The sequence below is a fragment of the Myxocyprinus asiaticus genome, chromosome 40 (assembly GCF_019703515.2).
Source record: "Myxocyprinus asiaticus isolate MX2 ecotype Aquarium Trade chromosome 40, UBuf_Myxa_2, whole genome shotgun sequence".
NCBI classification, from domain to species: Eukaryota; Metazoa; Chordata; class Actinopteri; order Cypriniformes; family Catostomidae; genus Myxocyprinus; species Myxocyprinus asiaticus.
Window position 1 is genome coordinate 22660737 of NC_059383.1, and position 12127 is coordinate 22672863.

At 35.0% G+C, this 12127-nt stretch overlaps 1 protein-coding gene across 1 annotated transcript in view; it reads right to left on the bottom strand.

The window, feature by feature from the left end:
* Positions 1 to 725: 725 nt before the first annotated feature.
* Positions 726 to 12127, bottom strand: part of LOC127431107 (A disintegrin and metalloproteinase with thrombospondin motifs 2-like) — a 148688-nt gene continuing 137286 nt past the window's right edge. The window contains exons 19-22 of the mRNA XM_051681367.1: positions 10995 to 11202; positions 10671 to 10800; positions 8403 to 8477; positions 726 to 4053 (exon numbers count right to left, since the gene is read on the bottom strand). Of these exons, the coding sequence (XP_051537327.1) occupies positions 3218 to 4053; positions 8403 to 8477; positions 10671 to 10800; positions 10995 to 11202 (1249 nt within the window). The 3' untranslated portion in view covers positions 726 to 3217. The remainder of the gene's footprint in view (positions 4054 to 8402; positions 8478 to 10670; positions 10801 to 10994; positions 11203 to 12127) is intronic.

Here is a 12127-nt window from a genome sequence, read left to right on the forward strand (position 1 = left end):
ATTTTTGTAATAACAGCATTGAAACTCTAATGGAACATTCATCTAGACTCTGCAGCACAATCACAAAATATTTTAGGTATTTTTGTCAGGCCTTCATTTGTTCCATTACTGTCTGATGGCACAAGGTTTCTGTTTTGAAAACAGCTTTGAGACCTTAAAATGGTAGGAAAACATCAGGAAGGTGTGTGCGCCACAAAACTGCCATCTGCTGTCTACATCATACAGTGCAGTGGAGTCCACTTATGAGAAGGCTTTTATTTAACATTTGTCTTTGTTTTTGCAAAACAGTTTGAATGAAAATTGAACGGAAAAATTACTATGAATTTTAAAACTTTGGTTTTGGTTCACACCAACTTTTAAATTTGGGGTGTCACCCTTTTTATGGCATTAATGCGCATACCACTCGAGCTGGCATGGACTCCACAATTTGTGCAAAACCTGATGATCCATGTTATCCCTGCATGATCTGAGAATGTTCTGAAAAGCATCTTTCTTGTGTGCTTCAGCCTAAACAAGAAAATCTTACTCTTTGTTAAACATGGTCAATGTCACAAATTTGCTTATTTGATTAGTGACCTTGATAGTATAAGTCGTGCAGAATCTTAAATATTTTTTAGTTTTGCATTTTTCAAAGTCCCAAAACTTTCAGTTTATTTCCAGGTTTAAATTAGATTTTGAATGATAGTTAATGTGGACTCAGACCCATTAGTGGCTCAAATAAAAACCTTGTTTATTCATTGTCAAAATAAATAAATAAATAATAAAAAACTATATTACACACATTTCAAGACTCACCTCAGACCAGGAAAAAAGGATGGTATTTTATTTATTTATTTATTTATTTTTTTAGATCTCTTTAGTTTAGAACATCTTTAGATCGATCAAAAGAGAAGCACAGCCATCTTGTGGCCATCTGTGGTGGTTCGCCTACTTAAAATCTTATTTGTCAACCTGTCATGTTGTACCTTTTTCACACACTGAAAGAAATGTGTGTCTAGCTGTAATAAGATCAACACTTCAACTTCATTTGCAGCTTTATTAATTCAAGAATGTGATGAATCATGAATGTACATGTCCATTCGTACCCCTTAAATAAAAAATGCAGATGGTCTTAAATCAAGACGCCCACTGCATTCTTCAAATACTCCGTACAATGATTCTTCAAGACAGTGCTCAGACAATGTGGAGAAGACATCATAGTATAGCTTCTTGTGTTTCTAGTATGTGTAGAATCGTCAGTCTTGCAGCATGCACAAAAAGCGCAAAGTGGACTGATAAGCACAATGCTTTTAAAGAAAGCATTCATTTAATACTACAGGCATTTTAATAAATACAAAAAATAAAATTCTAGTTAATATATACAACATTTAGGAAGGGATTCAGATTTGTGCAGAGAGGTCGTAAGCTAGATGAATAAGCTTTTTCAATAAATACTATTTGTGGTAACAGAATATTTTTCTTTAAAATGTCATGAACATTGTGACAAAATGCCGAAGCAATCATCATTAGTGTTATAAAAACAATGTTTTTCAACATTAGACTCAAAATGCCCACAGTTACACAGGACATAGGATCCTTTAGTGTAGGCAGTTAGCACCATAAAAACAGCATTGCGATGTCATGCTGAAGCTAAAATAGGATTTGGGACGTTTTATGTAGAGGAATTTCAGTTGTAGGTAAGATGAACCAGGTGTGGGTAAATCATTCAATAAACGTTAAAAGGTGAGACAATGATAACATTTTCCTTTCAGAATCGAGGAATATGTTTAAATTCATGATTTATGTGGGTCTCTTCATTACAAAAATGGGAAATGTGCCACCAACTTTCAAAGGCGTGCAGTCAAGAAGCAAACATTCTCGTGAAATTGCTGACTAAAACTGAAAACGCCAGATCATTATATGTGGTGTAATTTATGTGCCACTAGCAGCACAAGCGGAGTAAAGCACAACAGCCTGGTTCCAGAAGTAAATAATCTCATTCATTTTTTCCAAAGGGGAATTGATTATTTGCAAATATTTATAAACCTTTGAAGCCAGGCCTACCTTGAGCCCCTCAGAGGTTGTTAATCAATGGTATATGCTTCTGCTGAAACTATCAGTCTGTGTTATTTCAACTTCATTAAAAAAAAAATCTCGCTTAACAGCAGAATTCCTGGTAAAGAACTACACTACCCATGGTCCTGCAGAGAAAGATCCACCAATCAGAGGATTGGGCCAACAAACCATGGCAGTGACCGCCCAATTGCATGACGCACTGCGAATGACAAAATTGAGTCGATACACTCTCAAACTACTTATATATTTCAATACTTTGCCAAATACTTTAAATAAAATTAATCTATACTTAAAACCAACAGCTTTAAATTAATAGTTGTAAAGTTTCCATCATGTTTTAATCTGATTATGTCATTCGTTATGATTCATAGGATTAGTTCATTCCCTCATGAAAGACGTTCACAGTCTTGAATCATTGTGATTTTGTCAGATTTTCAAATGCTTTTGCTTAAAATCAAAGCTTGTAATGTTGTGATTCACCTCAGAGCTGATTGGTTTGGTTCATGGCTTTGAGCTTTTCTATCAAAGATTTTTTGACATCCCTATGGAAAAAATGAAAGGGAAAAATGGCTGAAAAAGTGAGTGGGTGCTGTTAGGCTCTATTGCAAAAATAACTACTGTTTTCAATGGATTCCCTAAACCCGTCTTCCATTGATTAGCCACAGATAGTCCCACCCCCAAACTCATACCAATGGTTGAGCCAAAATGGCTGTGTCAGATCGGTCAGGATGCCTAAACAAACAGCAGTGTTTTGATTTTTTTTAAAAAGGGAATCAACCCAAAACTTTCCTACACAGTTGCCTTTGCATATTAAGCTGGGATAGGATGAAGTAATTTACCATAAAAACAATTAGACACCACCTTTAAACAGCAGACAAATTTAAATGTTCATTCCAAATGTGGTAAACCCCTGGGATGATGGCATTTTCAGTTAAACGTGGACAATAATAATGTTTCTTTCCCAGATCACATGTAGGAAGATGCTTTGAACAGATATTTCAAATAAGACTTTAATCTCAGGTTATTTTCTGTAAAAAAATTATGTAAATAATTTTTGTGATGTAAACGAGTTCAGTGTGGGTAAAATAACTTTTAATATGTACTCACAAAATACCATATGATCACCAGGTATAACGGAACAGGAAAGGGAGAAAAAAACGTATCAGTCTCCGGGCTTTATTTTCAGTCTTTGCAAGATAAAGTCTCCTCTTCTTTTCTCTGCGAGGAGCTCTTCAATCCTTTTATTTTGTGTTTTCTCACGGAAATGCACTAGCTTTCTGGGAACATAGTGGTTAAGTGTGACTTCGTTTGGACTTACAATCCTGTAGGACACATCAATGGAGTTATTTTCCTTTTTATCCTCTGACCTATGGAGACTAACTATGTCAGGAGGGCTTGTTGCTGTAACTCTAGGTAGTGGTGTTGTCATAATTGTTATGCCAAGTCTTTTGTCATGAATGGTACTTGTAAACATCGAAGTGACAGGCCAGGGCTCTGCAGAAAAAGAAATGGACTCTGATGATTCTGATTCTGAGATGTGTTCTGTTGAGGCATTGCTCCAAGTTTCCTCCTCGTAGATGGGGGCACTGGTGTCCTCCTCGTAGGTGGGTGCGCTGGGACTCTTGGTTTTCACAGTGACTGTGGTCCCTCTCCTTAAGGTCAATGGGTTTAGAGTGGTTGTGTAGCCCTGAGGTGCAGAGGTGGTACTAGGTCTTCTCCACCTGCCGACTGATGGTGTGACTGCTAAATGGCTGATGAGGGTGCTAGGTTTCAGTGAGGTCCTGTACATCTGTGTGGTCTGAGGAGGAGCTGTTGCAGTGGGGGTTATGGGAGGCACAACAGTGGTGTAGGTCCAGGGTCTGGTAATGTTGAATTCAGTGGTGTTGTTACCCTCGTTGCAAGACTTGCAGCACATCTGCCTGTAGCCAGGATTGGAGCAGTACTTACTTAAAATCTCCATCTGACAGAACACAGACTTATCTCCTTTACAGCGTAACCCTGGAAGTCAAACCAACAAGAGACTTAGTACAGATCCACTTTTAAAGGGATAATTCACCCAAAAATGAAATGTAATCATCATTTAATTGCCATAATTACATAACAAAATCACACACACACACACATATACTGTATATATATATATATATATATATATATATATATGTATATATACACTACTGGTCAAAAGTTTAGGGTCACTTACTCATTCTTTATTATTATTATTTTTCACATTTAAGGATAATAGTAAAGTCATCAAAACTATGGAAGAACAGAAATGGAACTATGGGAATTATGTTGTGACTAAAAAAATAAAAAATAAATCAAAACTATGTTATATTTTAGCATCTTCCAAGTAGTCACCCTTTGCCTAGATTTTTCAGAAGTGTACTCTTGACATTTTCTCAACCAACAATTGAGGTATCACCCTGGGATGCTTTTTAAACAGTATTGAAGGAGTTCCCATCAATACTGGGCACTTATTAGCTGATTTTCTTTATTATTCGGTCAAGTCATCAATTTCAAAAACTTTTTTTTATTTTTATTTTTTTATAAAATTTTAATTTTATAATTAAATTAATTAATATGGTGGCACAATTATATTTTTGTCTACAAAACTAATTTCAAACATTTAAGCATACGCCTTCAGATCAAAAGATTTTTAAGATCATGAGAACATTTCAGTCAAGTGACCCCAAATTTCTGAATGGCAGTATATATATATATATATATAAAACTTTATTTTTTTTGTGCAACACAAAAGATGTTTAGCAGATTGTTAGTTTCAGTCACCATACACTTCCATTGTATATTTTTCCATAGGCTGTCATTCTACAGTATGTTCCAGAGAAGAAAGTCATATGGATTTGGAACAACATGAGAATCACTTTTGGGTGAACAATCCTTTTAAGGGATTAAAGATGAGTAGTATAGGGTGATTCTCATGAAAAGTGTCAAGAAAATGTCCTGGTCCTATTTTACTCCAAAATCAAAAGAAACAAACAAGAAATTATTATTATATTTATTATTATTATTATTGTATAAAGAAAATAAAGCCTATTTTAAAGGCCATTAAGATTTTTCTACATTGTGATATTACTTTTCTCATGACAGTTACGCATATCTTACCCCCCCCACCCCCAGTTCTCATTACCAATGCGACAAAAAAGATGGTCATTATGATATTTTCATCACTGCAATGTGAAAAAATATTATTTTATAATATTTACACATCATATTGGAACTCCATTGATACTACGTTTCATTTTAGCTGATTTTAATGTAAACATTTTTTTTTAAATAAACCAGCATCTTTTTTTTACTGTTAGTAAAAAAAAAATACTGTTACAGTATTGAGAATCATTATTGAAAACCATGGGAATAGTAAAAGTAAAATGTCAGGAAACATTATGGAACTGAGAATTGGGAGGTAAAATATGCTTAAGTGTCCTAAAAATAATGTCACAATGTAAAAAAAATCTTAATAGTCTTAAATGTATGCTTTGATGTCTTTATGCACCAAAATGTTCTTTATTTTCCTTTTGTTGATTTTGGGTTAAATATTACCATAATTTTTTTTTTTTTTTTTTTTTTACAGGTTTCGTGAAAATCACCCAATATGAAAATGAAAGAAATAGAACACCAGTAAATGAGGAAAGAAGCAAATTTCATACAAACTCTTTGTGCCAGAGAAAAACAACACAAGCACCATATTTTCAGCATTTAAGGATGGCGCACAAGTTCGGAGGGTATGAATGTTCAGTATTATGTGACCCTTTATTCCCATAAACACAGCTGACAAGAAACCACATTAGTTACACAGAGACTTCCTGTCAAATATAGATTGTGTACAAGGCAACACATAGAACTTTGCTCACTACAATGTAAACTGCTTTGAAAATGTCACACCGTTCACAGTTTAGTAAACACTTTGATAAAACATCTCTTGACACCATCAAATCCAATGATAAAAGTGACAATTTTGAGGAATAGAATTGTAAAAATGGCACATCCTGGACAGCATTTAAACAATCACATTATGTAATCGCAGGTACTGAGAATGAGTTGAGCAGTCTGGAATGAAACAGCCATGACAAATAAGACCTACAGGGGCCAGCGTTCCACTGAGATTTGAGAACTGACTACATGGCCAAATGCTGCATTTAAAACCTTGAAGGGGCTTTCAAACCTATTTCAAGTTAAACCAAAACAGTCTTAATTAGTCTTTTGATTAGTAATGTGTCTAATAATGTACTAGATGTGAGGTGGGTTGAATGTGTAATTACAAATAAGGACTGGAAGAACAGTCTAAAATAAATGCTAAGGTTACTGCCTTAGAAAAAAGGAGGATTTTTAGCCTGGACCGTTATATTTTTTTCACTCTTTATTACAAAACAGAATTTTTATTTATCAGTATTCTTGTCTTGTTTTCCAGTTAAAAAATATCTAAACATCCTTAAAACATGATCAGTTTACTTGAGAAGCAAAATTGCAGGGAATATATCCTGCATTACATTTATTTTTTCTTACTGTATTGGCAATTTGTTTTTCTTGTTTTAAACATAAAATTCACTACTTTTAAAAAAAAATGTTTTATTTTTTATTTTTTTTAATTTTTTTTACATGTATGCTTAAAATCAAAAATCAAAAACCTTTTGTAAAACAATGGGTTAAGAAAAATAAACATAATTCAAGATTCAAGAAAACAAGTCTTAATAAATTATGCAGCTTTGCTTATAAAGTAAATGTGTCTTGTTTAAAGGATGGTCAGATATTTTTAAGGGACAAGACAAAAATACAAAATATTTGCTCAGTTGGGTTACCATTAAAAATAACATTACCTTACACACACATGAATAAACGTAATCTTTTAAAATGTCATAATAACCTTAAATACCTCTCTCTATGTGTGTGTGTGTGTGTGTGTTTATATCAAAACTGATTAAAAAAAATTATACACACTGAATGCACTATGCGTTGATTTGGATAAAAGCGTCTGCCAAATGCATAAATGTAAATGTAAATCATCACTTTTCAGGCGAGGAAACCTGCCATGTAAGGTCAAAATACATAGATAAATACATGATATTATTTTTGATACCTGGGTATGAGATAACAGTCATTTAATATATTAACACTACTAAGTATATTTAACATAATTGAATATATACACATAATTGCTGTATAGTAAATAAAAGGCCTTTAGACACATTGTCTGCATCGCTAAAGCTTTGTCTTTCCACAGACTTACAATCATGCTTCAGCAAAGAGACCATGAGATAATCAAAAGATCTTGAGGAGCAGCAAGACTCCCTTTGCTGTAAACATCTGTATTTGTTGTTGTTCAGCTTCTATCCTTTAGCTGCCTCTTTCTGGATTTCATAAGCATACAAACCTAAAGTGATATCCATGTCTCTTCAACCTAAATTAAGGCAAAGATTTTTGATATGAGTGGAAAAAATAAACTCTTTTGTTGTTTTTGAACTAATTATCTAGAAGCATGAGGTATTTTTTCCTTCAGTATAATGTCAAAGTTTAACACGCAACCAATTTATAAAACTAAAAATGCGAGTGTTAAAGGGTGCACCATCTTAAATAAGATTTTGGTCTTTTCATATGTTTATGAACATGAACGCACCAGTCCTCCAGAAAATATACAGAAAAATCTTTTGGGTAAAAAGCAATTTAAACAGAAAAAAAAATCAATGCAGAAGCTGCGTCATCTATTGTGACTATACCCTGTATACTCAACTCTCAAAATCTTAAACCTTTTTTCCAGAAAATATGTACAAAAATACCTAACATGTAACAGTCAAAATAAGTTCTGGTTATGACCTTCGACATCTTTTTAGCAATATATTGTCTTTACGCTCATATATGCATATACAGTAATTAAGTTTACAACAAATTGACTGAAATGTTCCAGTCACCAACAATACCAGAACACCTCCCACAGAGGAGTTTGTTTCATTTAGTGAATTGATTGGTTGATTGATTCTCCCTGGAAGTCATCTCAACAGTCATATCCTTATTACCTGACAGAGCATAACCATCAAGGCTTCTCAAAAAAAGGCCCCTTCCTCACAGGCATTTTTCGCCCTCTATCAACTCAATTTAAGGCGCCATGTTTACCCCTCAGCCCTGTACAGAGCAAACAAGGGCCGAGCAAAGAAACAGCCCACAGAATTCCCTCAGACGAAGGAGAAGTTAGACGTAGGAGCAGACTTAGAGAAAGAGAAGTGGTCAGGGCATAGTGTAACAGAGCCATAGCGTAAGGGAGAGAGGCAGGGTCCAGGTAAGAGCGGACATGCAGCACACAGCAGGCTCCTGATTGGAAAGCGGCCGTTTACTTGAGGAGATCTTGGGCGCAGGGAACTCGGGGTCTACTCTGGAGAGCCACTGGATGAGGAAGTTTCCTCTGTCATCTGAGTGGTAAGAAAGAATGGCAATATGATTTGGGAACAGTTTCATTTTGGATTAAAGGAATAGTTCACCAAAAAATAAATCATTTACTCACCCTCATATTGTTCTAAACCTATATGCTATTTTGTCCCCCTTGTAGACCACAAAAAAGCATCTTTACAAAGCTCATTTTCATGAAATGACAGTTCATAGTGTTACAGAGCTGACCAAGTCTGTCAAGCACTTTACATTAAGGTTGTATTGGTTAACATTAGTTAACTACAACTAACAATGAACAATACTTTTACAGCGTTTACTAATCTTGCTTAATGTTAATATCTACATATACTGATCTAATTTTCACACACACACACACACACACACACACACATACATATATTCTTTTTCTTGTTGGGCCAGGGACATTTAACATGTTAATTTCTGTGATTAATTGTTGATTGTTTAATGCGTTTAAAAAAATTAACAATTCATGCAGTATATATATATTTTTCACTTCCTGAAACTTCACTAATGTTTTTCTCCACATTTCCTGGCTAAAATTTATATATACATAAAAAAATATATATAAAGGGTTGGGAGGGTTACTTTTGAAATGTATTCCACTACAGATTACAGAATACATGCTGTAAAATGTAATTTGTAACATATTCCGTTAGATTACTCAAGGTCAGTAACGTATTCTAAATACTCTGAATTACTTCTTCAGCACTGGTAGATTTTTTCACTTGTTTTGACTATAAAAACTCTGCCAGTACAGTAAGACAAAATACATGTTAAAAATACATTCTCTGAAAAACCTAAATATCTTACGCAGTGTTGTTTCTAAAACAAGATTAATTAAACTGATCTTGTTTTAAGGATTTTTAGATATTTTTACAGGAAAACAATACAAAAATTATTATCAAGAATATGATTTTTGCCCTAATTTCAAAGGTCTTACTAGAAAAAAAGAAATTATGATCCAACGTGAATTTTCTTGATAAAAAAAATATGATCGTGCCTGGTAACATGCATGTAAAATGGCTAGAAATAACATTTTAGCTTAGCGTAAAGCTGACAATTTACACAAGGATTATTTCTATTTCTGCTGCTCCAAACTTACTTCAAACTTACTTCTCTGTCTGCTCGTATGAATGTAACACATCATAAGAAAGTGTTTCACTGCTGTATACATTTATATGGATAAATGTTTTCCATCTGAAAGGACTAAATATTAAATGAAACAAATGACAATAAAATGCAAAGTAATCTCTTCAGTAATCAAAATACTTTTTGAATGTAACTGTATTCTAATTACCAATGATTTAAATTGTAACTGTAGTGGAATACAGTTACTTATATTTTGTATTTTAAATACGTAATCATGTATTTCGTTACTCCCCAACCCTGTATATATATATATATATATATATATATATATATTTCCAGGAGGTTTTATATGACATCTTCCCATTTGATCCTATTATTACAAAAGTCCACTGGAAAATGACAGAACTTTTAATTACAGAATGTCAGCTGATTTTATGGAACGTGTACATACTGTATTCTTCTATCAAAGAATTATACCTATAAAAATTTGTTTAACTCAATCCGCAATTTTGTTTTTAAATTTGAACGTTTACATTTAAATTATTAAAATAAATGATGATTAACCAATTTCTTGCAAGTTCTTTAAGACAAAGTCTAAAGTAAATATATTTATGATTATATTTAAATGTTTTAATATATCATGTACCATGATTAATTGCGATTAATCACAAAAAACTGTGCGATTAATAAATGTTTTTTTAAATAATGTATATATAATTGACGCCAAAACCTAAACATGAAGTGTTTAGCCAGTTTAAATATTTTCAAGATTTATGGTGAATAACGACATCAATTTTGGTCTTTTCCTCACACAAAGCTATCATATGGCTTCAGAAGATTTGGAATGTAGTGCACGAGTCATATGAACTACTTTCACAGTGCATTAATAATGATTTGTCATCCTATTTGGAGCTTGACAGGTTAATTCTCCACTTGTGTACCATGAAAACAATAAAGATATACAAGTTTAGAATGACATGAGGTTGAGTAAATAATTACAGAATTTTTCTTTCTGGGGTGAATTATTCCTTTAAGAAATAAAAAAAGTGGTTTTGAAAATTGTAAGTGAATTACAAGGAGCTGGAGAAGAAATGGTGGACACTCACTTGGACACGGTGCCAGCTGACATGTTCTAACGCTCTCAGGTTTGGTGTCCATGCAGATGCCAATGGCATTGTCAGGTGTGCTGCACATAACCTGTCGCTCCTGAGTTCCATTGCCACAGGTTACTGAGCACTACACACAAAACATACATAAGTTCATTACTGTACCATTAACCTCATTCTTAACATTACCGTCAAGTCATTGTTCTTTCTTTTATGATGGACTGGGTGGGTTTTTTGCTTTATAGACAGACAGCAGAGAGTTATTGGGGAGAGAGAAGGAGAATGGTAGGCAATATAGGCAAAACCGGACCCACGCACACTAACCTGAGACCAAGGTCCAGTTCTCCACTGTGCGGGGCACAGGTGACGATTACAGGACCGCCGTCCCTCTGGCCGGTCATCGTTACAGTATTTGGCATTGATGGATTTGTATGATCCGTCCAGCTCGGGTCGCACACAGCGCACAGGTCGAGTCTGAGAACCAGTCTTACCACATGATTTACTGCACTCCTCCCATTCTCCTGTCACCCAGCTGTTATACAGAACACACACACACACACACACACACACACACACAAAGAAGGGCAATATATTTGACAAATTACTGCAAGTTTTATCATCATAGAGCACACCCATAGACCACCGACAGTCTGTTCGCGAACTGTCTGATGCATATTGCATAAAAAACTGGCATGCACTGGGGTTTGTTGGTGTAATGTGAGTTGTGTGGCATGGTGCGAAAGTTGTGGGTCGAGCGCGAGGCGAGTCTGTGTTCTGCGACTGCTACCGGGTCCTTGAATAATGTATAACATGCAAGTAAGGGCAGCCGGTGGAGTTTCTGGTGACCCCCTGGGGTAAGATGGTGCCCCCTAGGGAGTTGGTGCCCTACGCAGACTGCGTTATATGCGTAAAGGGAGCGGCGGTACTGGGCTGGAATAAGCAGTTTCAATCTGGCATCTGGTTAAGCCTGTGCCACACTAGCCAATTTTTCCAGTGATTTTCAGGTGTGAGCTTCATTAACATAATCACCGGCCAGGCAAAGGGGATGAAGTGGGAGGCCATTAATCACTTGACTGTCGGGACTCCCTGCTGAGTTAATGGCTTCAAAATCTGAAAAAACACATCTGACTTTCTTGAAAAAAATAGTTCTGTTGCCGAGGCAGGCTTTTATGTTATCATCAATGTAACACATTCGAGGAATGAGGAACCGGGAGATGGCGAATCCAACTCAAAGTAAATTTATTAATAACACAAAACACGTTTGCTTAACAGCGTATCGGTAAAGCTTCACATATAAACACTCAAACGCTCTGGGAATGGCAGCGGCCAACACACGACTTGTCAGCTGGGTTCTCTCACTCTGAGGTCTGGCCCCTTTATATTTCCCCCGTCTCTCATTGCGAACATAGAAACAGCAATTACCAGCAATTCATCTCAGGTGAAAACCCTTACCACAT